Source organism: Coregonus clupeaformis, unplaced genomic scaffold, assembly GCF_020615455.1.
Source record: "Coregonus clupeaformis isolate EN_2021a unplaced genomic scaffold, ASM2061545v1 scaf3133, whole genome shotgun sequence".
Classification (NCBI taxonomy): Eukaryota; Metazoa; Chordata; class Actinopteri; order Salmoniformes; family Salmonidae; genus Coregonus; species Coregonus clupeaformis.
This window is the reverse complement of record NW_025536587.1, coordinates 27,501-53,854: the sequence shown is the minus strand read 5'-3', so window position 1 is coordinate 53,854 and position 26,354 is coordinate 27,501. Positions and strand designations below refer to the sequence as shown.

Below are 26,354 nucleotides of genomic sequence, written 5' to 3'. Positions count from 1 at the left end.
AGAAGAGAGCTAGAGGAGAGACAGAGAGAAGAGAAGAGAGCTAGAGGAGAGACAGAGAGAAGGGGGAAGAGAGAAGAGAAGCTAGAGGAGAGACAGAGAGAAGAGAGAGAAAGAGAGCTAGAGGAGAGACAGAGAGAAGAGAAGAAAGAGGAGAGACAGAGAGAAGAGAAGAGAGCTGAGAGGAGAGACAGAGAGAAGAGAAGAGAGCTAGAGGAGAGACAGAGAGAAGAGAGGAGAGAGCTAGAGGAGAGACAGAGAGAAGAGAAGAGAGCTAGAGGAGAGACAGAGAGGAGAGAGAGCTAGAGGAGAGACAGAGAGAAGAGAAGAGAGCTAGAGGAGAGAAGAACAGAGAGGAAGAGAAGAGAGGCTAGAGGAGAGACAGAGAGAAGAGAAGAGAGAGAGAGACAGAGAGAAGAGAGCTAGAGAGAGAGAGAGAGAAGAGAAGAGAGCTAGAGGAGAGACAGAGAGAAGAGAAGAGAGCTAGAGGAGAGACAGAGAGAAGAGAAGAGAGCTAGAGGAGAGACAGAGAGAAGAGAAGAGAGCTAGAGGAGAGACAGAGAGAAGAGAAGAGAGCTAGAGGAGAGACAGAGAGAAGAGAAGAGAGCTAGAGGAGAGACAGAGAGAAGAGAGGAGAGCTAGAGGAGAGAGAGAGAGCAGAGGAGAGACAGAGAGAAGAGAGAGAGCTAGAGGAGAGACAGAGAGAAGAGAAGAGAGCTAGAGGAGAGACAGAGAGAAGAGAAGAGAGCTAGAGGAGAGACAGAGAGAAGAGAAGAGAGCTAGAGGAGAGACAGAGAGAAAGAAGAGAGCTAGAGGAGAGACAGAGAGAAGAGAGAAGCTAGAGGAGAGACAGAGAGAAGAGAAGAGAGCTAGAGGAGAGACAGAGAGAAGAGAAGAGAGCTGGAGGAGAGACAGAGAGAAGAGAAGAGAGCTAGAGGAGAGACAGAGAGAAGAGAGGAGAGGAGAGACAGAGAGAAGAGAAGAGAGCTAGAGGAGAGACAGAGAGAAGAGAAGAGAGCTAGAGGAGAGACAGAGAGAAGAGAAGAGAGCTAGAGGAGAGACAGAGAGAAGAGAAGAGAGCTAGAGGAGAGACAGAGAGAAGAGAGCTAGAGGAGAGACAGAGAGAAGAGAAGAGAGCTAGAGGAGAGACAGAGAGAAGAGAGCTAGAGGAGAGACAGAGAGAAGAGAGGAGAGCTAGAGGAGAGACAGAGAGAAGAGAAGAGAGCTAGAGGAGAGACAGAGAGAAGAGAGCTAGAGGAGAGACAGAGAGAAGAGAGGAGAGCTAGAGGAGAGACAGAGAGAAGAGAAGAGAGCTAGAGGAGAGACAGAGAGAAGAGAGAGAGAGACAGGGAGAGAGAGAGAGAGGAGATAGAGAGAAGAGAGAGAGCTAGAGGAGAGAGAGAAGAGAAGAGAGCCAGAGGAGAGACAGAGAGAAGAGAAGAGAGCTAGAGGAGAGACAGAGAGAAGAGAAGAGAGCTAGAGGAGCTAGAGAGAAGAGAAGAGAGCTAGAGGAGAGACAGAGAGAGAGAAGAGAGCTAGAGGAGAGACAGAGAGAAGAGAGGAGAGCAGAAAAAAGCAGAGGAGAGAAAAAGAGAGAGCTAGAGGAGAGACAGAGAGAAGAGAAGAGAGCTAGAGGAGAGACAGAGAGAAGAGAAGAGAGCTAGAGGAGAGACAGAGAGAAGAGAAGAGAGCTAGAGGAGAGACAGAGAGAAGAGAAGAGAGACAGAGAGAAGAGAAGAGAGCTAGAGAAGAGAAGAGAGCTAGAGGAGAGACAGAGAGAAGAGAAGAGAGCTAGAGGAGAGAAGAGAAGAGAGCTAGAGGAGAGACAGAGAGAAGAGAGGAGAGCTAGAGGAGAGACAGAGAGAAGAGAAGAGAGCTAGAGGAGAGACAGAGAGAAGAGAAGAGAGCTAGAGGAGAGACAGAGAGAAGAGAAGAGAGCTAGAGGAGAGACAGAGAGAAGAGAGCTAGAGGAGAGACAGAGAGAAGAGAAGAGAGCTAGAGGAGAGACAGAGAGAAGAGAAGAGAGCTAGAGGAGAGACAGGGAGAAGAGAAGAGAGCTAGAGAAGAGACAGGGAGAAGAGAAGAGAGCTAGAGGAGAGACAGAGAGAAGAGAAGAGAGCTAGAGGAGAGACAGAGAGAAGAGAAGAGAGCTAGAGGAGAGACAGAGAGAAGAGAAGAGAGCTAGAGGAGAGACAGAGAGAAGAGAAGAGAGCTAGAGGAGAGACAGAGAGAAGAGAAGAGAGCTAGAGGAGAGACAGAGAGAAGAGAGGAGAGCTAGAGGAGAGACAGAGAGAAGAGAAGAGAGCTAGAGGAGAGACAGAGAGAAGAGAAGAGAGCTAGAGGAGAGACAGAGAGAAGAGAAGAGAGCTAGAGAAGAGACAGAGAGAAGAGAAGAGAGCTAGAGGAGAGACAGAGAGAAGAGAGCTAGAGGAGAGACAGAGAGAAGAGAAGAGAGCTAGAGGAGAGACAGAGAGAAGAGAAGAGAGCTAGAGGAGAGACGGAGAGAAGAGAGCTAGAGGAGAGAAGAGAGCTAGAGGGGGGAGAGCTAGAGGAGAGACAGAGAGAAGAGGAGAGAAGAGAGCTAGAGGAGAGGGGGGGGGAGCTAGAGGACAGTATAAGGGCAGTAAGTGTTCTTTGAGAGTGGTAGTTCTTGTCTGGTCTCAGCAGGGAAACATCACGGACCAGGAACACTTTATTCCAGGGAACATTGTTGTCATGACACCGTCCAGCAGGTTAGCCCGAAGAGGTGTGGCGACTCCACTGACAGCCTGTTAAATCTGGCTCCACCATCACCGTCTGGCCTGGTCTGAACAGAACAGAGCACTAATGTACTGGCTTCATCATGGGTTTGATTCCTGCTGGGGCCACCTATACCAAAAATGTATGCACCCTGACTGTCTCCTTCCCACCCACAGGTCCCTGAGATCATCAGTACGCTGCGTCAGGCTGGGAAGAGCTCGGCGCGCAATGATGACCTCACAGCCCCCAAACCCGCCGCCTCTTCCTCAGAAGACTGTACTACCTCCTCCTCCGCTAATTCCTCCTCTTCCTCCTCAGTCTCCACGACAACCGCGTCCACCAACGCCGTCTGCGCGGCCACCATGTTTGCCAAGAGGTTCGAGGTTCTGTTCTGTGGAAGAGTGACCGTCGCTCACAAGAAAGCCCCGCCCGCGCTGATCGACGAGTGCATCGAGAAATTCAGCCAATCCATAGGGGCCGGGGGCGGTCCTAAACCAGAAAGTGGCGGGGGATTGATGGGCGGGCTGCGGAGAGCTCTGACCTTACCGACGCTAACGCATAACGTTAGAACGGGGGATGGAAGATGTAGTGGGAGGCCGTTGGTGTTTAAACGAGACCCCAGTTTCCCCTGCCTCCAGGCCCTGGATGAGAACGGCCTGTCACCTGAGCTACACACACAACACCAGGCTGGAGTACAGCCCACCAGTCTGCAGGAGAACAGGACCATGCTGTTCATGGTAACCACACACACACACACAACATCCCTATGACTCAGCAAGTCCTGGTGACCCCTACTTACAACACACACACAGTCAGGGTGACTCCGCAGTGGTTGACCCCTAGCGACCCTCTGTCACCTCTGGACTTCCTGTTTCCTGTCCAGGCAGGAAGTGGTCAGCATGGAACCAGGAAGTAGAGCGGGGAGCCGTCCGTCACAGCAGACACATCTATAATAACACCCCTCACGTCATCCTGTATGGCGCTACCGGCAACACACACACACACACACACACACACACACACAAACCACATCACCATCGCCTCATCCACATGACATCATTTATGGACTGTTCCATTTCTCCTTTTATCATTCTATTGCTTCCCTCCCTCCTCCTCTCTGTTCCCCTCCAGGGAGTCAACATCTCTCCCTCTGTCTCTCTCTCTCTCCCTCCTCCTCTCTGTTCCCCTCCAGGGAGTCAACATCTCTCCCTCTGTCTCTCTCTCTCTCCCTCCTCCTCTCTGTTCCCCTCCAGGGAGTCAACATCTCTCCCTCTGTCTCTCTCTCTCTCCCTCCTCCTCTCTGTTCCCCTCCAGGGAGTCAACATCTCTCCCTCTGTCTCTCTCTCTCTCCCTCCTCCTCTCTGTTCCCCTCCAGGGAGTCAACATCTCTCCCTCTTTCTCTCTCTCTCTCCCTCCTCTCTGTTCCCCTCTTGGGAGTCAACATCTCTCCCTCTGTCTCTCTCTCTCTCCCTCCTCCTCTCTGTTCCCCTCCAGGGAGTCAACATCTCTCCCTCTGTCTCTCTCTCCCTCCCTCCTCCTCTCTGTTCCCCTCCAGGGAGTCAACATCTCTCCCTCTGTCTCTCTCTCCCTCCCTCCTCCTCTGTTCCCCTCCAGGGAGGCAACATCTCTCCCTCTGTCTCTCTCTCCCTCCCTCCTCCTCTCTGTTCCCCCTCCAGGGAGTCAACATCTCTCCTCTGTCTCTCTCTCTCTCTCCCTCCTCCTCTCTGTTCTCCTCCAGGGAGTCAACATCTCTCCCTCTGTCTCTCTCTCTCTCTCTCTCTCTCTCCCTCTGTCTCTCTCTCTCTCTCCCTCCTCCTCTCTGTTCCCCTCCAGGGAGTCAACATCTCTCCCTCTGTCTCTCTCTCCCTCCCTCCTCCTCTCTGTTCCCCTCCAGGGAGTCAACATCTCTCCCTCTGTCTCTCTCTCTCTCTCCCTCTGTCTCTCTCTCTGGCCTTCTGTCAAACAGAAATGCTGCCTCAACCATGAGATCACACACTCCTCACCACAGCCCTGTGTTTAGCATATACACACACACTAACCGTATACATCAATGATGATCAATCACCGCATACTGTACAGTGCTCCCATTGCATACACATGTTGCTCATAGACATGTTGCTCATGCACATGTTGCTCATAGACATGTTGCTCATAGACATGTTGTTCATTTACATGTTGCTCATACACATGTTGCTCATTTACATGTTGTTCATTTACATGTTGCTCATACACATGTTGCTCATTTACATGTTGTTCATTTACATGTTTCTCTAACACATGTTGCTCATTTACATGTTGCTCATTCACATGTTGCTCATACACATGTTGCTCATTTACATGTTGCTCATAGACATGTTGCTCATAGACATGTTGCTCATACACATGTTGCTCATACACATGTTGCTCATTGATATGTTGCTCATTGACATGTTGCTCATTGACATGTTGCTCATAGACATGTTGCTCATTGACATGTTGCTCATTTACATGTTGCTCATAGACATGTTGCTCATAGACATGTTGCTCATTGACATGTTGCTCATTGACATGTTTCTCATACACATGTTGCTCATACACATGTTGCTCATTGACATGTTGCTCATTGACATGTTGCTCATTGACATGTTGCTCATAGACATGTTGCTCATTGACATGTTGCTCATAGACATGTTGCTCATAGACATGTTGCTCATAGACATGTTGCTCATAGACATGTTGCTCATTGACATGTTTCTCATACACATGTTGCTCATACACATGTTGCTCATTGACATGCTGCTCATACACATGTTGCTCATTGACATGTTTCTCATAAACATGTTGCTCATACACATGTTGCTCATAGACATGTTGCTCATTGACATGTTGCTCATACACATGTTGCTCATACACATGTTGCTCATACACATGTTGCTCATACACATGTTGCTCATACACATGTTGCTCATAGACATGTTGCTCATTGACATGTTGCTCATACACATGTTGCTCATTGACATGTTGCTCGTACATATGTTGCTCATACACATGTTGCTCATTGACATGTTGCTCGTACACATGTTGCTCATTGACATGTTTCTCATACACATGTTGCTCATAGACATGTTTCTCATAGACATGTTGCTCATACACATGTTGCTCATAGACATGTTGCTCATAGACATGTTGCTCATACACATGTTGCTCATACACATGTTGCTCATACACATGTTGCTCATTTACATGTTGCTCATAGACATGTTGCTCATACACATGTTGCTCATAGACATGTTGCTCATACACATGTTGCTCATAGACATGTTGCTCATTGACATGTTTCTCATAAACATGTTGCTCATTTACATGTTTCTCATACACATGTTGCTCATACACATGTTTCTCATACACATGTTGCTCATACACATGTTGCTCATACACATGTTGCTCATACACATGTTGCTCATACACATGTTGCTCATACACATGTTGCTCATAGACATGTTGCTCATTGACATGTTGCTCATACACATGTTGCTCATTGACATGTTGCTCGTACATATGTTGCTCATACACATGTTGCTCATTGACATGTTGCTCGTACACATGTTGCTCATTGACATGTTTCTCATACACATGTTGCTCATAGACATGTTTCTCATAGACATGTTGCTCATACACATGTTGCTCATAGACATGTTGCTCATAGACATGTTGCTCATACACATGTTGCTCATACACATGTTGCTCATACACATGTTGCTCATACACATGTTGCTCATTTACATGTTGCTCATAGACATGTTGCTCATACACATGTTGCTCATACACATGTTGCTCATACAAATGTTGCTCATAGACATGTTGCTCATTTACATGTTGCTCATTTACATGTTGCTCATAGACATGTTGCTCATTGACATGTTGCTCATTGACATGTTTCTCATACACATGTTGCTCATACACATGTTGCTCATTGACATGTTGCTCATACACATGTTGCTCATAGACATGTTGCTCATAGACATGTTGCTAATACACATGTTGCTCATACACATGTTGCTCATTGACATGTTGCTCATACACATGTTGCTCATTTACATGTTTCTCATACACATGTTGCTCATACACATGTTTCTCATACACATGTTGCTCATACACATGTTGCTCATACACATGTTGCTCATACACATGTTGCTCATACACATGTTGCTCATACACATGTTGCTCATAGACATGTTGCTCATTGACATGTTGCTCATACACATGTTGCTCATTGACATGTTGCTCGTACATATGTTGCTCATACACATGTTGCTCATTGACATGTTGCTCGTACACATGTTGCTCATTGACATGTTTCTCATACACATGTTGCTCATAGACATGTTTCTCATAGACATGTTGCTCATACACATGTTGCTCATAGACATGTTGCTCATAGACATGTTGCTCATACACATGTTGCTCATACACATGTTGCTCATACACATGTTGCTCATACACATGTTGCTCATTTACATGTTGCTCATAGACATGTTGCTCATACACATGTTGCTCATACACATGTTGCTCATACAAATGTTGCTCATAGACATGTTGCTCATTTACATGTTGCTCATTTACATGTTGCTCATAGACATGTTGCTCATAGACATGTTGCTCATACACATGTTGCTCATACACATGTTGCTCATAGACATGTTGCTCATACACATGTTGCTCATAGACATGTTGCTCATAGACATGTTGCTAATAGACATGTTGCTCATACACATGTTGCTCATACACATGTTGCTCATACACATGTTTCTCATACACATGTTGCTCATACACATGTTGCTCATTTACATGTTGCTCATTTACATGTTGTTCATACACATGTTGCTCATACACATGTTGCTCATACACATGTTGCTCATACACTTGTTGCTCATACACTTGTTGCTCATACACATGTTGCTCATTTACATGTTGCTCATTTACATGTTGCTCATACACATGTTGTTCATACACATGTTGTTCATACACATGTTTCTCATTTACATGTTGCTCATACACATGTTGCTCATTTACATGTTGCTCATTTACATGTTGCTCATTTACATGTTGCTCATACACATGTTGCTCATACACATGTTGCTCATACACATGTTGCTCGTACACATGTTGCTCGTACACATGTTGCTCGTACACATGTTGCTCGTACACATGTTGCTCATACACATGTTGCTCGTTGGTGTGTGTTCCAGGTGGGTCAGTCTCAGATCTTCCTGGTCAGTCCAGACACTAAGAAGGTTGCCATAGAGAAGAGCTTCAGAGAAATATCTTTCTGCTCACAGGTACGTGTGTGTGTGTGTGTGTTCTCCACCATGAAGTGGTAGGGGCGACTATGGATCAGTCCGTCCATTAGCATCTCCACCATGAAGTGGTAGGGGCGACTATGGATCAGTCCGTCCGTTAGCATCTCCACCATGAAGTGGTAGGGGGCGACTATGGATCAGTCCGTCCATTAGCATCTCCACCATGAAGTGGTAGGGGCGACTATGGATCAGTCCGTCCATTAGCATCTCCACCATGAAGTGGTAGGGGCGACTATGGATCAGTCCGTCCATTAGCATCTCCACCATGAAGTGGTAGGGGCGACTATGGATCAGTCCGTCCATTAGCATCTCCACCATGAAGTGGTAGGGGGCGACTATGGATCAGTCCGTCCATTAGCATCTCCACCATGAAGTGGTAGGGGGCGACTATGGATCAGTCCGGTCCATTAGCATCTCCACCATGAAGTGGTAGGGGCGACTATGGATCAGTCCGTCCATTAGCATCTCCACCATGAAGTGGTAGGGGGCGACTATGGATCAGTCCGTCCATTAGCATCTCCACCATGAAGTGGTAGGGGCGACTATGGATCAGTCCGTCCATTAGCATCTCCACCATGAAGTGGTAGGGGGCGACTATGGATCAGTCCGTCCATTAGCATCTCCACCATGAAGTGGTAGGGGCGACTATGGATCAGTCCGTCCATTAGCATCTCCACCATGAAGTGGTAGGGGGCGACTATGGATCAGTCCGTCCATTAGCATGTACGTACGTTAGTTATACAGGATATCTCAGACACCACTGGCCCCATTTGGACCAACCTTGGGTGAACGATGCGTCTTGCTGTAGAGATCCGCCATTTACAAAATTACACTGATTGGCGCTATACTAATCAGCTAAAATCCCAAACTTTGAACAAGCTGCCTCATTGGTGGGGAACGACATGCTTAATGTTACCTTGTTTTACATTATGACCCACCATGCTTCACTTTCTCTCTCTCTCTCTCTCTCTCTCTGTGTATCTCTCCCTCTCTCCCTCTCCCCACTCCATCCCTCTCTCTCTCTCTCTGTATCTCTCTCTCTCCCTCCCTCTCTCCCCCTCTCTCTCTCCCTCCCTCCCTCCATCCCTCTCTCTCTCTCTGTGTATCTCTCTCTCTCTCTCTCTCTCTCTCTCTCTCTCTCTCTCTCTCTCTCTCTCTCTCTCTCTCTCTCTATATGTGTATCTCTCTCTCTCTCCCTCTCTCCATCCCTCTCTCCACTCCTCCTCTCTCTCTCTCTCTCTCTCTCTCTCTCTCTCTCTCTCTCTCTCTCTCTCTCTCTCTCTCTCTCTCTCTCTCTCTCTCTGTGTATCTCTCTCCCTCTCTCTGTGTATCTCTCCCTCTCCCTCTCTCCATCCCCCTCTCTCTCTCTCTCTCTGTGTATCTCTCTCCCTCCAGGGTATTCATCATGTGGATCACTTTGGGTTCATCTGTAGAGAAACAGTAGAAGGAGGGAGCTGTACGTTTGTCTGCTATGTCTTCCAGTGTACTGATGAAGCCCTGGTAAGAGAGCTACAGGGATGTACAACACTGACATATGGATGGATGGATGGATGGATGGATGGATGGATGGGTTGAACTGATCAGTCTGTCTTGTCTTGTCCTGTCTGTTCTCTCAGGTGGATGAGATCATGTTGACTTTAAAGCAGGCGTTCTCTGTAGCCGCCCTGCATCAGAGTGTGAGGACCAAGAGCCAGCAGTGTGACAGTTGCCCCATGCAGCAGCTGCACAGGCTGTGTGAGAGGATAGAAGGTAGGAAACTGCTCCTCCAGCCGTGTCAAAGACTCACACACTTATGCCCACAGTCACACACACTCAAGGTAGTGTTCGGTTTCAGTGGTGTGTGTGTGTGGTATGCTAGACCCAGGAGTGTGAGTGTGTTGACCGTGTCTGTGTGGTGTTGTCTCCAGGTCTCCACCTGTCTAAAGCTGTTAACTGTGTCTGTGTGGTGTTGTCTCCAGGTCTCCACCTGTCTAAAGCTGTTAACTGTGTCTGTGTGGTGTTGTCTCCAGGTCTCCACCTGTCTAAAGCTGTTAACTGTGTCTGTGTGGTGTTGTCTCCAGGTCTCCACCCGTCTAAAGCTGTTAACTGTGTCTGTGTGGTGTTGTCTCCAGGTCTCCACCTGTCTAAAGCTGTTAACTGTGTCTGTGTGGTGTTGTCTCCAGGTCTCCACCTGTCTAAAGCTGTTAACTGTGTCTGTGTGGTGTTGTCTCCAGGTCTCCACCTGTCTAAAGCTGTTAACTGTGTCTGTGTGGTGTTGTCTCCAGGTCTCCACCTGTCTAAAGCTGTTAACTGTGTCTGTGTGGTGTTGTCTCCAGGTCTCCACCTGTCTAAAGCTGTTAACTGTGTCTGTGTGGTGTTGTCTCCAGGTCTCCACCTGTCTAAAGCTGTTAACTGTGTCTGTGTGGTGTTGTCTCCACCTGTCTAAAGCTGTTAACTGTGTCTGTGTGGTGTTGTCTCCAGGTCTCCACCTGTCTAAAGCTGTTAACTGTGTCTGTGTGTTGTCTCCAGGTCTCCACCTGTCTAAAGCTGTTAACTGTGTCTGTGTGGTGTTGTCTCCAGGTCTCCACCCGTCTAAAGCTGTTAACTGTGTCTGTGTGGTGTTGTCTCCAGGTCTCCACCTGTCTAAAGCTGTTAACTGTGTCTGTGTGGTGTTGTCTCCAGGTCTCCACCTGTCTAAAGCTGTTAACTGTGTCTGTGTGGTGTTGTCTCCAGGTCTCCACCTGTCTAAAGCTGTTAACTGTGTCTGTGTGGTGTTGTCTCCAGGTCTCCACCTGTCTAAAGCTGTTAACTGTGTCTGTGTGGTGTTGTCTCCAGGTCTCCACCTGTCTAAAGCTGTTAACTGTGTCTGTGTGTTGTTGTCTCCAGGTCTCCACCTGTCTAAAGCTGTTAACTGTGTCTGTGTGGTGTTGTCTCCAGGTCTCCACCTGTCTAAAGCTGTTAACTGTGTCTGTGTGGTGTTGTCTCCAGGTCTCCACCTGTCTAAAGCTGTTAACTGTGTCTGTGTGGTGTTGTCTCCAGGTCTCCACCCGTCTAAAGCTGTTAACTGTGTCTGTGTGGTGTTGTCTCCAGGTCTCCACCCGTCTAAAGCTGTTAACTGTGTCTGTGTGGTGTTGTCTCCAGGTCTCCACCTGTCTAAAGCTGTTAACTGTGTCTGTGTGGTGTTGTCTCCAGGTCTCCACCTGTCTAAAGCTGTTAACTGTGTCTGTGTGGTGTTGTCTCCAGGTCTCCACCTGTCTAAAGCTGTTAACTGTGTCTGTGTGGTGTTGTCTCCAGGTCTCCACCTGTCTAAAGCTGTTAACTGTGTCTGTGTGGTGTTGTCTCCAGGTCTCCACCTGTCTAAAGCTGTTAACTGTGTCTGTGTGGTGTTGTCTCCAGGTCTCCACCTGTCTAAAGCTGTTAACTGTGTCTGTGTGGTGTTGTCTCCAGGTCTCCACCTGTCTAAAGCTGTTAACTGTGTCTGTGTGGTGTTGTCTCCAGGTCTCCACCTGTCTAAAGCTGTTAACTGTGTCTGTGTGGTGTTGTCTCCAGTCTCCCCCTGTCTAAAGCTGTTAACTGTGTCTGTGTGGTGTTGTCTCCAGGTCTCCACCTGTCTAAAGCTGTTAACTGTGTCTGTGTGGTGTCGTCTCCAGGTCTCCACCTGTCTAAAGCTGTTAACTGTGTCTGTGTGGTGTTGTCTCCAGGTCTCCACCTGTCTAAAGCTGTTAACTGTGTCTGTGTGGTGTTGTCTCCAGGTCTCCACCTGTCTAAAGCTGTTAACTGTGTCTGTGTGGTGTTGTCTCCAGGTCTCCACCTGTCTAAAGCTGTTAACTGTGTCTGTGTGGTGTTGTCTCCAGGTCTCCACCTGTCTAAAGCTGTTAACTGTGTCTGTGTGGTGTTGTCTCCAGGTCTCCACCTGTCTAAAGCTGTTAACTGTGTCTGTGTGGTGTTGTCTCCAGGTCTCCACCTGCTCTAAAGCTGTTAACTGTGTCTGTGTGGTGTTGTCTCCAGGTCTCCACCCGTCTAAAGCTGTTAACTGTGTCTGTGTGGTGTTGTCTCCAGGTCTCCACCTGTCTAAGCTGTTAACTGTGTCTGTGTGGTGTTGTCTCCACCTGTCTAAAGCTGTTAACTGTGTCTGTGTGGTGTTGTCTCCAGGTCTCCACCTGTCTAAAGCTGTTAACTGTGTCTGTGTGGTGTTGTCTCCAGGTCTCCACCTGTCTAAAGCTGTTAACTGTGTCTGTGTGGTGTTGTCTCCAGGTCTCCACCTGTCTAAAGCTGTTAACTGTGTCTGTGTGGTGTTGTCTCCAGGTCTCCACCTGTCTAAAGCTGTTAACTGTGTCTGTGTGGTGTTGTCTCCAGGTCTCCACCTGTCTAAAGCTGTTAACTGTGTCTGTGTGGTGTTGTCTCCAGGTCTCCACCTGTCTAAAGCTGTTAACTGTGTCTGTGTGGTGTTGTCTCCAGGTCTCCACCTGTCTAAAGCTGTTAACTGTGTCTGTGTGGTGTTGTCTCCAGGTCTCCACCTGTCTAAAGCTGTTAACTGTGTCTGTGTGTTGTTGTCTCCAGGTCTCCACCTGTCTAAAGCTGTTAACTGTGTCTGTGTGGTGTTGTCTCCAGGTCTCCACCTGTCTAAAGCTGTTAACTGTGTCTGTGTGGTGTTGTCTCCAGGTCTCCACCCGTCTAAAGCTGTTAACTGTGTCTGTGTCGTGTTGTCTCCAGGTCTCCACCTGTCTAAAGCTGTTAACTGTGTCTGTGTCGTGTTGTCTCCAGGTCTCCACCTGTCTAAAGCTGTTAACTGTGTCTGTGTGGTGTTGTCTCCAGGTCTCCACCTGTCTAAAGCTGTTAACTGTGTCTGTGTGGTGTTGTCTCCAGGTCTCCACCCGTCTAAAGCTGTTAACTGTGTCTGTGTCGTGTTGTCTCCAGGTCTCCACCCGTCTAAAGCTGTTAACTGTGTCTGTGTCGTGTTGTCTCCAGGTCTCCACCCGTCTAAAGCCAAGCTGGAGTTCCAGAAACATCTGGCCACACTAGACAACCAGGAGCAAGCTGCCGTGTTCGAGAACATTGTGGTACTAGTGTGTGTGTGTGTGTGTGAGATGAGGGAGAAAACCAGTTGTATGAGTGTCCCTGACCTAGTCGTGGCCAGATCAGAGTGTGTGACTGCATTCCATTCCAGTATGTTGTTAGTAAGTCCTTCTGTCCCCTTATTTGTCCTGGTTGTTTCTAAAGCATAGTGGACATTCCCTCTTTATTTAGACAGTTAGAAGCCTGTTGTTCAGTCTTACTCAGAAGGGTTAGACTGCCACCTGCTGGACATGTGGCTGAACTGACACATGGGAAAATCTATTGGGGCTTCTTTTTTCTGTGTGTTTTATATGTGTGTTGTGTGTTGTGTGTGTGTTGTGTGTTGTGTGTGTGTGTTGTGTGTGTGTGTGTGTGTGTGTGTGTGTGTGTGTGTGTGTGTGTGTGTGTGTGTGTGTGTGTGTGTGTAGAGGGCCAGTCCTAAGAGTGATCAGGAGGAGAATGAACTGGTGATGGGGTCTTTGAGGAGTCTGTATGAAGAGAGACAGAAGACTCATCAACACACAGACTACAGACCGGTACACACAATAACTATAACTATCTGGACCCTAACCTTTCACTCTGTCATCACTCTCTTTACACACCCATCCACCCATCCCTTCCCTCTCTCTACCGCTCTCTCTCCCCCTTCTCTCTCTCTCCCCCTCTCTCTCTCTCTCTCTCTCTCCCCTCTCTACCGCTCTCTCTTTCCTCTCTCTCCACCTCTCTCCCCTCTCTCTCTCTCTCTCGCTCTCTCTCTCTACCTCTCTACCCCTCTCTCTCTCTCTTTCTCTCTCTCTCTACCTCTCTCCTCTCTCTCTCTCTCTCTCTCTCCCCCTCTCTCTCTCTACCTCTCTCTCTCTCTCTCTCTCTCTCTACCTCTCTTTACCGCTCTCTCTCTACCTCTCTCCCTCTCTCTCTCTCTCTCTCTCTCTACCGCTCTCTCTCTCTCCCCCTCTCTCTCTCTACCTCTCTCTACCGCTCTCTCTCCCCTCTCTCTCTCTCTCTCTCTCTCTCTCTCTCTCTCTCTCTCTCTCTACCTCTCTACCCCTCTCTCTCTCTTTCTCTCTCTCTCTACCTCTCTCTCCTCTCTCTCTCTCTCTCTCTCGCCCCTCTCTCTCTCTCTTTCTCTCTCTCTCTACCTCTCTCCTCTCTCTCTCTCTCTCTCTCTCTCTCCCCTCTCTCTCTCTCTCGCTCTCTCTCTACCTCTCCCCCCCTCTCTCTCTTCTCTCTCTCTCTCCCCTCTCTACCGCTCTCTCTTTCCTCTCTCTTTCTCTCTCTCTCCCTCTCTCTCTCTCTCTCTCTCTCTCTCTCTCTCTCTCTCTCTCTCTCTCTCTCTCTCTCTCTCTCTCTCTCTCTCTCAATTCAATAGGCTTTATTGGCATGGGAAACATATGTTAACATTGCCAAAGCAAGTGAAGTAGATAATAAACTATAAAATATTAACAGTAAACATTACACTCAGAAGTTCCAAATGAATAAAGACATTTAAAATGTCATTTTATGTCTATATACAGTGTTGTAACAATGTGCAAATAGTTAAAGTACAAATGGGAAAATAAATGAACATATATGGGTTGTATTTACAGTGGTGTTTGTTCTTCACTGGTTGCCCTTTTCTTGTGGCAACAGGTCACAAATCTTGCAGCTGTGATTGCACACTGTGGTATTTCACCCAGTAGATAAGGGAGTTTATCAAAATTGGATTTGTTTTCGAATTCTTTGTGGGTCTGTGTAATCTGAGGGAAATATGTGTCTCTAATATGGTCATACATTTGGCAGGAGGTTAGGAAGTGCAGCTCAGTTTCCACCTCATTTTGTGGGCAGTGTGCACATAGCCTGTCTTCTCTTGAGAGCCAGGTCTGCCTACGGCGGCCTTTCTCAATAGCAAGGCTATGCTCACTGAGTCTGTACATAGTCAAAGCTTTCCTTAAGTTTCGGTCAGTCACAGTGGTCAGGTATTCTGCCACTGTGTACTCTCTGTTTAGGGCTAAATAGCATTCTAGTTTGCTCTGTTTTTGTAAATTCTTTCCAAAATTTTCTTTGGGTCTAATTGTGTTGCTGTCCTGGGGCTCTGTGGGGTCTGTTTGTGTTTGTGAACAGAGCCCCAGGACCAGCTTACTTAGAGGACTCTTCTCCAGGTTCATCTCTCTGTACGTGATGGCTTTGTTATGGAAGGTTTGGGAATCGCTTCCTTTTAGGTGGTTGTAGAATTTAAAGGCTATTTTCTGGATTTTGATAATTAGCGGGTATGGGCCTAATTCTGCTCTGCATGTATTATTTTGTGTTTTACGTTGAACTCTCCCCCCCTCTCTCTATCTCTTTCTTCCTCCCCGCTCTCTCCCCACCTCTCTTCCCTCCCTCCCCCTCCCCCTCCCCCTCTCTCTCTCTCTCTTCCCCCCCTTCTCTCTCTCTCTCCCCACCTCTCTCTCACCCCCGCTTTCTCTCTCCCCCCCGCTCTCTCTCCCCTCCCCACCTCTCTCTTCCCTCCCCCCTCTCTCTCTCCCCTCCCTCCCCCCTCTCTCTCTCCCCTCCCCCCTCTCTCTCTAGGTACCAGAGGCCCCCTCCCCAGCCCCAGTAGAGGTCCAGTCCAGTAGTAGACAGAGATTAGAGCAGTTTAAAACCAGAGCTAAACGCTCCCTCACAGAGTCACTGGAGGGCATCTGGAAGGTAGGGGGGGAAGTGTGTGCGTCTTAACGTCTGTTTTAACGTGTGTGTGTGTTAATGTAGGTGTGTTAACGTTTGTGTGTGCAGGGCGGGCTCTAGTATTTTCAGGGTCCTAAGAGAGATTTGTTTGGTGGGCTTCCCACCTCATGGCAAATCATTTATAGCCCTCCCCCCCGGAGGTCAGAGCCCCTGGAGGTCAGGCCCTCTGGAGGTCAGGGCCCCCTGGAGGTCAGAGCCCCCTGGAGGTCAGGGCCCCCTGGAGGTCAGAGCCCCCTGGAGGTCAGAGCCCCTGGAGGTCAGGGCCCCTGGAGGTCAGGAGCCCCCTGGAGGTCAGGAGCCCCTGGAGGTCAGGAGCCCCTGGAGGTCAGGAGCCCCTGGAGGTCAGGGCCCCTGGAGGTCAGGAGCCCCCTGGAGGTCAGGAGCCCCTGGAGGTCAGGGCCCCTGGAGGTCAGGGCCCCTGGAGGTCAGGGCCCCCTGGAGGTCAGGGCCCCCTGGAGGTCAGGGCCCCTGGAGGTCAGAGCCCCTGGAGGTCAGGGCCCCCTGGAGGTCAGAGCCCCTGGAGGTCAGAGCCCCTGGAGGTCAGGGCCCCCTGGAGGTCAGAGCCCCTGGAGGTCAGAGCCCCTGGAGGTCAGGGCCCCCTGGAGGTCAGGGCCCCTGGAGGTCAGGGCCCCTGGGCACGTGCCCTGGGAGCCCGGTCGGTATTCGGCCATGATAGCTGGCTAGACTAACTACCAATCTAAACATGTCTAGCTGACATGGCTAATTCAGTGACTGACATAACAAGAGAAAAACTGCTGTTGCAAAACCACATTTCTAAATTGCAACTTGTGTATTCTACTATTCTAACTCTCAATAGTAAGTTGAGACCCTGACTGAGTCCCCCCCCCCCCTAAAAAAAGCTATATATTATTTACTGTTTTTGTCAGTTAATCGACTTCTATTGTTGCTTATGTCTGTGTCTGTTAACCTGTGTCTGTGTGTCTGTTAACTTGTGTCTGTGTGTCTGTTAACTTGTGTATGTGTCTGTTAACCTGTGTCTGTTAACTTGTGTCTGTGTGTCTGTTAACTTGTGTCTGTGTGTCTGTTAACTTGTGTATGTGTCTGTTAACCTGTGTCTGTGTGTCTGTTAACTTGTGTATGTGTCTGTTAACCTGTGTCTGTGTGTCTGTTAACTTGTGTATGTGTCTGTTAACCCGTGTCTGTGTGTGTGTTAACCTGTGTCTGTTAACCTGTGTCTGTGTGTCTGTTAACTTGTGTCTGTGTGTCTGTTAACTTGTGTATGTGTCTGTTAACTTGTGTATGTGTCTGTTAACCTGTGTCTGTGTGTCTGTTAACTTGTGTATGTGTCTGTTAACCCGTGTCTGTGTGTGTGTTAACCGGTGTCTGTTAACTTGTGTATGTGTGTCTGTTAACCTGTGTCTGTGTGTGTCTTAACGTGTGTCTGTGTGTGTGTTAACCTGTGTCTGTTAACCTGTGTCTGTCTGTCTTAACGTGTGTCTGTGTGTGTGTTAACCTGTGTCTGTGTGTGTGTGTTAACCTGTGTCTGTGTGTGTCTTAACGTGTGTCTGTGTGTGTTAACGTGTGTCTGTGTGTGTCTTAACGTGTGTCTGTGTGTGTTAACCTGTGTCTGTGTGTGTCTTAACGTGTGTCTGTGTGTGTTAACGTGTGTCTGTGTGTGTCTTAACGTGTGTCTGTGTGTGTTAACCTGTGTCTGTGTGTGTCTTAACGTGTGTCTGTGTGTGTTAACCTGTGTCTGTGTGTGTCTTAACGTGTGTCTGTGTGTGTGTTAACCTGTGTCTGTGTGTCTTAACCTGTGTCTGTGTGTGTCTTAACCTGTGTCTGTGTGTGTCTTAACATGGGTCTGTGTGTGTCTTAACATGGGTCTGTGTGTGTCTTAACGTGTGTCTGTGTGTGTGTTAACCTGTGTCTGTGTGTGTCTTAACGTGTGTGTGTGTTAACCTGTGTGTGTCTGTCTTAACGTGTGTCTGTGTGTGTGTTAACCTTTGTCTGTGTGTGTTAACCTGTGTCTGTGTGTGTCTTAACGTGTGTCTGTGTGTGTGTTAACCTGTGTCTGTGTGTGTCTTAACATGTGTCTGTGTGTGTGTTAACCTGTGTCTGTGTGTGTCTTAACGTGTGTGTGTGTTAACCTGTGTGTGTCTGTCTTAACGTGTGTCTGTGTGTGTGTGTTAACCTGTGTCTGTTAACCTGTGTCTTAACGTGTGTCTGTGTGTCTGTTAACCTGTGTCTTAACGTGTGTCTGTGTGTGTGTTAACCTGTGTGTGTGTGTGTCTTAACGTGTGTCTGTGTGTGTGTTAACCTGTGTCTGTGTGTGTCTTAACGTGTGTCTGTGTGTGTGTTAACCTGTGTCTGTGGGTGTCTTAACGTGTGTCTGTGTGTCTGTTAACCTGTGTCTGTCTGTCTTAACGTGTGTCTGTGTGTGTGTGTTAACCTGTGTCTGTGTGTGTCTGTGTGTGTGTTAACCTGTGTCTGTGTGTGCCTTAACGTGTGTCTGTGTGTGTGTGTTAACCTGTGTCTGTGTGTGTGTTAACCTGTGTCTTAACGTGTGTCTGTGTGTCTGTTAACCTGTGTCTTAATGTGTGTCTGTGTGTGTGTTAACCTGTGTCTGTTAACCTGTGTCTGTCTGTCTTAACGTGTGTCTGTGTGTGTGTTAACCTGTGTCTGTGTGTGTCTTAACGTGTGTCTGTGTGTCTGTTAACCTGTGTCTGTCTGTCTTAACGTGTGTCTGTGTGTGTGTTAACCTGTGTCTGTGTGTGTCTTAACGTGTGTCTGTGTGTGTGTTAACCTGTGTCTGTGTGTGTCTTAACGTGTGTCTGTGTGTGTGTTAACCTGTGTCTGTGTGTGTCTTAACGTGTGTCTGTGTGTGTGTTAACCTGTGTCTGTGTGTGTCTTAACGTGTGTCTGTGTGTGTGTTAACCTGTGTCTTAACGTGTGTATGTGTGTGTGTTAACCTGTGTCTGTGTGTGTCTTAACGTGTGTCTGTGTGTGTGTTAACCTGTGTCTGTGTGTGTCTTAACGTGTGTCTGTGTGTGTGTTAACCTGTGTCTGTGTGTGTCTTAACGTGTGTCTGTGTGTGTGTGTTAACCTGTGTCTGTGTGTGTCTTAACGTGTGTCTGTTAACCTGTGTCTGTGTGTGTCTTAACCTGTGTCTGTGTGTGTGTTAACCTGTGTCTGTGTGTGTCTTAACGTGTGTCTGTGTGTGTGTGTTAACCTGTGTCTGTGTGTGTCTTAACGTGTGTCTGTGTGTGTGTTAACCTGTGTCTGTGTGTGTCTTAACGTGTGTCTGTGTGTGTCTTAACCTGTGTCTGTGTGTGTGTTAACGTGTGTCTGTGTGTGTGTTAACCTGTGTCTGTGTGTGTGTTAACGTGTGTGTGTGTGTGTGTGTGTGTTAACCTGTGTCTGTGTGTGTCTTAACGTGTGTCTGTGTGTGTGTTAACCTGTGTCTGTGTGTGTCTTAACGTGTGTGTGTGTGTTGTGTGTCTCCAGGGCAGTAGCAAAGCCAGGGCTCAGAGAGAGAACAGTGAAGGAGACAGCAGTTCATCTAACTCTACACTCAACTCCACTGGACAGGTATCTATATCTAACTCAACTCCACTGGACAGGTATCTATATCTAACTCAACTCCCCTGGACAGGTATCTATATCTAACTCAACTCCACTGGACAGGTATCTATATCTAACTCAACTCCCCTGGACAGGTATCTATATCTAACTCAACTCCACTGGACAGGTATCTATATCTAACTCAACTCCCCTGGACAGGTATCTATATCTAACTCAACTCCACTGGACAGGTATCTATATCTAACTCAACTCCACTGGACAGGTATCTACAGTGAGGGAAAAAAGTATTTGATCCCCTGCTGATTTTGTACGTTTGCCCACTGACAAAGACATGATCAGTCTATAATTTTAATGGGAGGTTTATTTGAACAGTGAGAGACAGAATAACAACAAAAAAATCCAGAAAAACGCATGTCAAAAATGTTATAAATTGATTTGCATTTTAATGAGGGAAATCAGTATTTGACCCCCTCTCAATCAGAAAGATTTCTGGCTCCCAGGTGTCTTTTATACAGGTAACGAGCTGAGATTAGGAGCACACTCTTAAAGGGAGTGCTCCTAATCTCAGTTTGTTACCTGTATAAAAGACACCTGTCCACAGAAGCAATCAATCAATCAGATTCCAAACTCTCCACCATGGCCAAGACCAAAGAGCTCTCCAAGGATGTCAGGGACAAGATTGTAGACCTACACAAGGCTGGAATGGGCTACAAGACCATCGCCAAGCAGCTTGGTGAGAAGGTGACAACAGTTGGTGCGATTATTTGCAAATGGAAGAAACACAAAATAACTGTCAATCTCCCTCGGCCTGGGGCTCCATGCAAGATCTCACCTCGTGGAGTTGCAATGATCATGAGAACGGTGAGGAATCAGCCCAGAACTACACAGGAGGATCTTGTCAATGATCTCAAGGCAGCTGGGACCATAGTCACCAAGAAAACAATTGGTAACACACTACGCCGTGAAGGACTGAAATCCTGCAGCGCCCGCAAGGTCCCCCTGCTCAAGAAAGCACATATACATGCCCGTCTGAAGTTTGCCAATGAACATCTGAATGATTCAGAGGAGAACTGGGTGAAAGTGTTGTGGTCAGATGAGACCAAAATCGAGTTCTTTGGCATCAACTCAACTCGCCGTGTTTGGAGGAGGAGGAATGCTGCCTACGACCCCAAGAACACCAGCCCCACCGTCAAACATGGAGGTGGAATCATTACGTTTTGGGGGTGTTTTTCTGCTAAGGGGACAGGACAACTTCACCGCATCAAAGGGACGATGGACGGGGCCATGTACCATCAAATCTTGGGTGAGAACCTCCCTCCCTCAGCCAGGGCATTGAAAATGGGTTGTGGATGGGTATTCCAGCATGACAATGACCCAAAACACACGGCCAAGGCAACAAAGGAGTGGCTCAAGAAGAAGCACATGAAGGTCCTGGAGTGGCCTAGCCAGTCTCCAGACCTTAATCCCATAGAAAATCTGTGGAGGGAGCTGAAGTTTCGAGTTGCCAAACGTCAGCCTTGAAACCTTAATGACTTGGAAAAGATCTGCAAAGAGGAGTGGAACAAAATCCCTCCTGAGATGTATGCAAACCTGGTGGCCAACTACAAGAAACGTCTGACCTCTGTGATTGCCAACAAGGGTTTTGCCACCAAGTACTAAGTCATGTTTTGCAGAGGGGGTCAAATACTTATTTCCCTCATTAAACTGCAAATCAATTTCTAACATTTTTGACATGCGTTTTTCTGGATTTTTTTGTTGTTACACTGTTCAAATAAACCTACCATTAAAAATTATAGACTGATCATGTCTTTGTCAGTGGGCAAACGTACAAAATCTGCAGGGGATCAAATACTTTTTTCCCTCACTGTATATCTAACTCTACACTCAACTCCACTGTACAGGTAACGCAGATATTTAGTCACGGGTTGCACGTTGCGTCACAATATTGTTATAAAGGTTATCTTGAGGGCTGATCACTGTTGCCCGACAGGGACGTTCTGCTCAATGCGTTCTCAATTGGCACTGATGAAAGATTTAGTGTAAAGTGCATAATTGTCTTGTAAACCTGGATGATGTACTCAATGTAGTTGGACGGTATGTAACCCAGCCTGCATATGTATGGAGCATCTCAATATCTCTTATGGTTTAGGCTCAAGCTGTGTATCTTTTAAATGTTTTAGTCATTTAGCAGACGCTCTTATCCAGAGCGACTTACAGGAGCAATTAGGGTTAAGTGCCTTGCTCAAGGGCACATCGAAAGATTTTTCACCTAGTCGGCTCGGGGGATTAGAACCAGCTACCTTTTGGTTACTGGCACAACGCTCTTAACCACTAAGCTACCTGCCGCCCCTCTTAACTATAGAATGACTCCGGCTAGTTTGGAACTTTTCCCCTTGAAAAAAAACAATATCCAAGTATAAATACAGTAAAGTACACACTTAAGGGTAAACATTTCCTTTTTATTAGCACATTTTGTTTTGTTTTGTCGTTGACACAATTGTGAGATTGGAGGAGCTTGTGATTGAAGGAATTGGGTCTGATGGGTGCATTGTGATGTCATCGGCCTCCCCCTTGCTTGAGGACCAGTAGAGAACAACAGAGGAAGCCATGTCATGAGCATCCCTGGACTGCAGCCTGTTGTTAAGTAAATCAGATGATACATGAGGTGCTACGGGGCTGGGGTGGTGGGGCTTTAATCAAGGGGTGCACAGTTTTGTTTGACACGACACACCCCGATTCCATTATTCATCTATAATCAAACCTTTGATTGGTGGAATCAGGTTATGTAGTGCTAGGTCAAAAACACATGCACTCCTTTTTAACACTGGTCTAAAGGGTGCATCTCAATAGACCCATTCCCCAGCCCATTCCACCACAGCCACCAGGCAGGATGGGGCCCATGGACTCATGCTGCTTACGCCAGATTCCCCAGCCCATTCCACCACAGCCACCAGGCAGGATGGGGCCCATGGACTCATGCTGCTTACGCCAGATTCCCCAGCCCATTCCACCACAGCCACCAGGCAGGATGGGGCCCATGGACTCATGCTGCTTACGCCAGATTCCCCAGCCCATTCCACCACAGCCACCAGGCAGGATGGGGCCCATGGACTCATGCTGCTTACGCCAGATTCCCCAGCCCATTCCACCACAGCCACCAGGCAGGATGGGGCCCATGGACTCATGCTGCTTACGCCAGATTCCCAGCCCATTCCACCACAGCCACCAGGCAGGATGGGGCCATGGACTCATGCTGCTTACACCAGATTCCCCAGCCCATTCCACCACAGCCACCAGGCAGGATGGGCCCATGGACTCATGCTGCTTACGCCAGATTCCCCAGCCCATTCCACCACAGCCACCAGGCAGGATGGGGCCCATGGACTCATGCTGCTTACGCCAGATTCCCCAGCCCATTCCACCACAGCCACCAGGCAGGATGGGGCCCATGGACTCATGCTGCTTACGCCAGATTCCCCAGCCCATTCCACCACAGCCACCAGGCAGGATGGGGCCCATGGACTCATGCTGCTTACGCCAGATTCCCCAGCCCATTCCACCACAGCCACCAGGCAGGATGGGGCCCATGGACTCATGCTGCTTACGCCAGATTCCCCAGCCCATTCCACCACAGCCACCAGGCAGGATGGGCCCATGGACTCATGCTGCTCCTAACACCAGATTCCCCAGCCCATTCCACCACAGCCACCAGGCAGGATGGGGCCCATGGACTCATGCTGCTTACGCCAGATTCCCCAGCCCATTCCACCACAGCCACCAGGCAGGATGGGGCCCATGGACTCATGCTGCTTACGCCAGATTCCCCAGCCCATTCCACCACAGCCACCAGGCAGGATGGGGCCCATGGACTCATGCTGCTTACGCCAGATTCCCCAGCCCATTCCACCACAGCCACCAGGCAGGATGGGGCCCATGGACTCATGCTGCTTACGCCAGATTCCCCAGCCCATTCCACCACAGCCACCAGGCAGGATGGGGCCCATGGACTCATGCTGCTTACGCCAGATTCCCAGCCCATTCCACCACAGCCACCAGGCAGGATGGGCCCATGGACTCATGCTGCTTACGCCAGATTCCCCAGCCCATTCCACCACAGCCACCAGGCAGGATGGGCCCATGGACTCATGCTCCTAACGCCAGATTCCCCAGCCCATTCCACCACAGCCACCAGGCAGGATGGGGCCATGGACTCATGCTGCTTACGCCAGATTCCCCAGCCCATTCCACCACAGCCACCAGGCAGGATGGGGCCCATGGACTCATGCTGCTTACGCCAGATCCCCCAGCCCATTCCACCACAGCCACCAGGCAGGATGGGGCCCATGGACTCATGCTGCTTACGCCAGATTCCCCAGCCCATTCCACCACAGCCACCAGGCAGGATGGGGCCCATGGACTCATGCTGCTTACGCCAGATTCCCAGCCCATTCCACCACAGCCACCAGGCAGGATGGGGCCCATGGACTCATGCTGCTTACGCCAGATTCCCCAGCCCATTCCACCACAGCCACCAGGCAGGATGGGGCCATGAACTCATGCTGCTTACGCCAGATTCCCCAGCCCATTCCACCACAGCCACCAGGCAGGATGGGGCCCATGGACTCATGCTGCTTACGCCAGATTCCCCAGCCCATTCCACCACAGCCACCAGGCAGGATGGGGCCCATGGACTCATGCTGCTTACACCAGATTCCCCAGCCCATTCCACCACAGCCACCAGGCAGGATGGGGCCCATGGACTCATGCTGCTTACGCCAGATTCCCCAGCCCATTCCACCACAGCCACCAGGCAGGATGGGGCCCATGGACTCATGCTGCTTACGCCAGATTCCCCAGCCCATTCCACCACAGCCACCAGGCAGGATGGGGCCCATGGACTCATGCTGCTTACGCCAGATTCCCAGCCCATTCCACCACAGCCACCAGGCAGGATGGGGCCCATGGACTCATGCTGCTTACGCCAGATTCCCCAGCCCATTCCACCACAGCCACCAGGCAGGATGGGGCCCATGGACTCATGCTGCTTACGCCAGATTCCCCAGCCCATTCCACCACAGCCACCAGGCAGGATGGGCCCATGGACTCATGCTGCTTACGCCAGATCCCCCAGCCCATTCCACCACAGCCACCAGGCAGGATGGGGCCCATGGACTCATGCTGCTTACGCCAGATCCCCCAGCCCATTCCACCACAGCCACCAGGCAGGATGGGGCCCATGGACTCATGCTGCTTACGCCAGATTCCCCAGCCCATTCCACCACAGCCACCAGGCAGGATGGGGCCCATGGACTCATGCTGCTTACGCCAGATTCCCCAGCCCATTCCACCACAGCCACCAGGCAGGATGGGGCCATGAACTCATGCTGCTTACGCCAGATTCCCCAGCCCATTCCACCACAGCCACCAGGCAGGATGGGGCCCATGGACTCATGCTGCTTACGCCAGATTCCCCAGCCCATTCCACCACAGCCACCAGGCAGGATGGGGCCCATGGACTCATGCTGCTTACACCAGATTCCCCAGCCCATTCCACCACAGCCACCAGGCAGGATGGGGCCCATGGACTCATGCTGCTTACGCCAGATTCCCCAGCCCATTCCACCACAGCCACCAGGCAGGATGGGGCCCATGGACTCATGCTGCTTACGCCAGATTCCCCAGCCCATTCCACCACAGCCACCAGGCAGGATGGGGCCCATGGACTCATGCTGCTTACGCCAGATTCCCCAGCCCATTCCACCACAGCCACCAGGCAGGATGGGGCCCATGGACTCATGCTGCTTACGCCAGATCCCCCAGCCCATTCCACCACAGCCACCAGGCAGGATGGGGCCCATGGACTCATGCTGCTTACGCCAGATTCCCCAGCCCATTCCACCACAGCCACCAGGCAGGATGGGGCCATGGACTCATGCTGCTTACGCCAGATCCTGACTCTGACCCAACAGGAACCGGGATTCATCGGACCAGGACATGTTTTTCCACTCCTCAGTTGTCCAGTGTTGGTGATGTCGTGCCCACTGGAGCTGCTTCTTCTTGTTTTTAGCTGATAGGAGTGGAACCCGGTGTGGTCGTCTGCTGCAACAGCCCATCCGTGACAAGGATCGACCAGTTGTGTGTTCCGAGATGCCGTTCTGCCACACCCCTGTTGTACTGCGCTGTTATTATTATTATTTTTATATTTCTTTATTTTTTAGTCATTTAGCAGACGCTCTTATCCAGAGCGACTTACAGGAGCAATTAGGGTTAAGTGCCTTGCTCAAGTGCACATCGACAGATTTTTCACCTAGTCGGCTCGGGGATTAGAACCAGCGACCTTTCGGTTTCTGGCACAACGCTCTTAGCCACTAAGCTACCTGCCTGTTTGTGGTCCACCTCTCAGCTTGCACCATTTCCTTCAACCTGTCATCAACCAGCTGTGTTCGCCCACAGGACGGCTGCTGACTGGATGTTTTATTTTGTTTGTTGCACCATTGTCTGTAAACCCTGGACACTGTCGTGTGTGAAAAGCCCAGGAGGCTGATATACCCGTTTCTGAGATACTGGATCCAGGCGCGACTGGCACCCGACGATCACACCATGCTCAAAGTCACTTAGGTCACACGTTTTGCCCATTCTAACAGTAACTGAATGCCTTGATGCCTGTCTGCCTGCTTTATATAGCAAGTCACGTGACTCACGGTCTGTAAGAGACATCCATTCTAACAGTAACTGAATGCCTTGATGCCTGTCTGCCTGCTTTATATAGCAAGTCACGTGACTCACGGTCTGTAAGAGACATCCATTCTAACAGTAACTGAATGCCTTGATGCCTGTCTGCCTGCTTTATATAGCAAGTCACATGACTCACGGTCTGTAAGAGACATCCATTCTAACAGTAACTGAATGCCTTGATGCCTGTCTGCCTGCTTTATATAGCAAGTCACATGACTCACGGTCTGTAAGAGACATCCATTCTAACAGTAACTGAATGCCTTG

The 26,354-nt window shown here is 49.3% G+C and overlaps 1 protein-coding gene across 1 annotated transcript in view; it reads left to right on the top strand.

Annotated features, from left to right (window-relative positions):
• Nucleotides 1-2,897: 2,897 nt before the first annotated feature.
• LOC121564810 (TBC1 domain family member 1-like) overlaps nt 2,898-26,354 on the top strand; it is a gene marked incomplete at its 5' end in the record, with an annotated part of 28,023 nt that continues 4,566 nt past the window's right edge. The window contains 8 exons of the mRNA XM_045220087.1: nt 2,898-3,473; nt 7,965-8,054; nt 9,471-9,575; nt 9,692-9,824; nt 13,023-13,114; nt 13,538-13,645; nt 15,657-15,776; nt 19,278-19,361. Coding sequence (XP_045076022.1) covers nt 2,898-3,473; nt 7,965-8,054; nt 9,471-9,575; nt 9,692-9,824; nt 13,023-13,114; nt 13,538-13,645; nt 15,657-15,776; nt 19,278-19,361 — 1,308 coding nt within the window. The remainder of the gene's footprint in view (nt 3,474-7,964; nt 8,055-9,470; nt 9,576-9,691; nt 9,825-13,022; nt 13,115-13,537; nt 13,646-15,656; nt 15,777-19,277; nt 19,362-26,354) is intronic.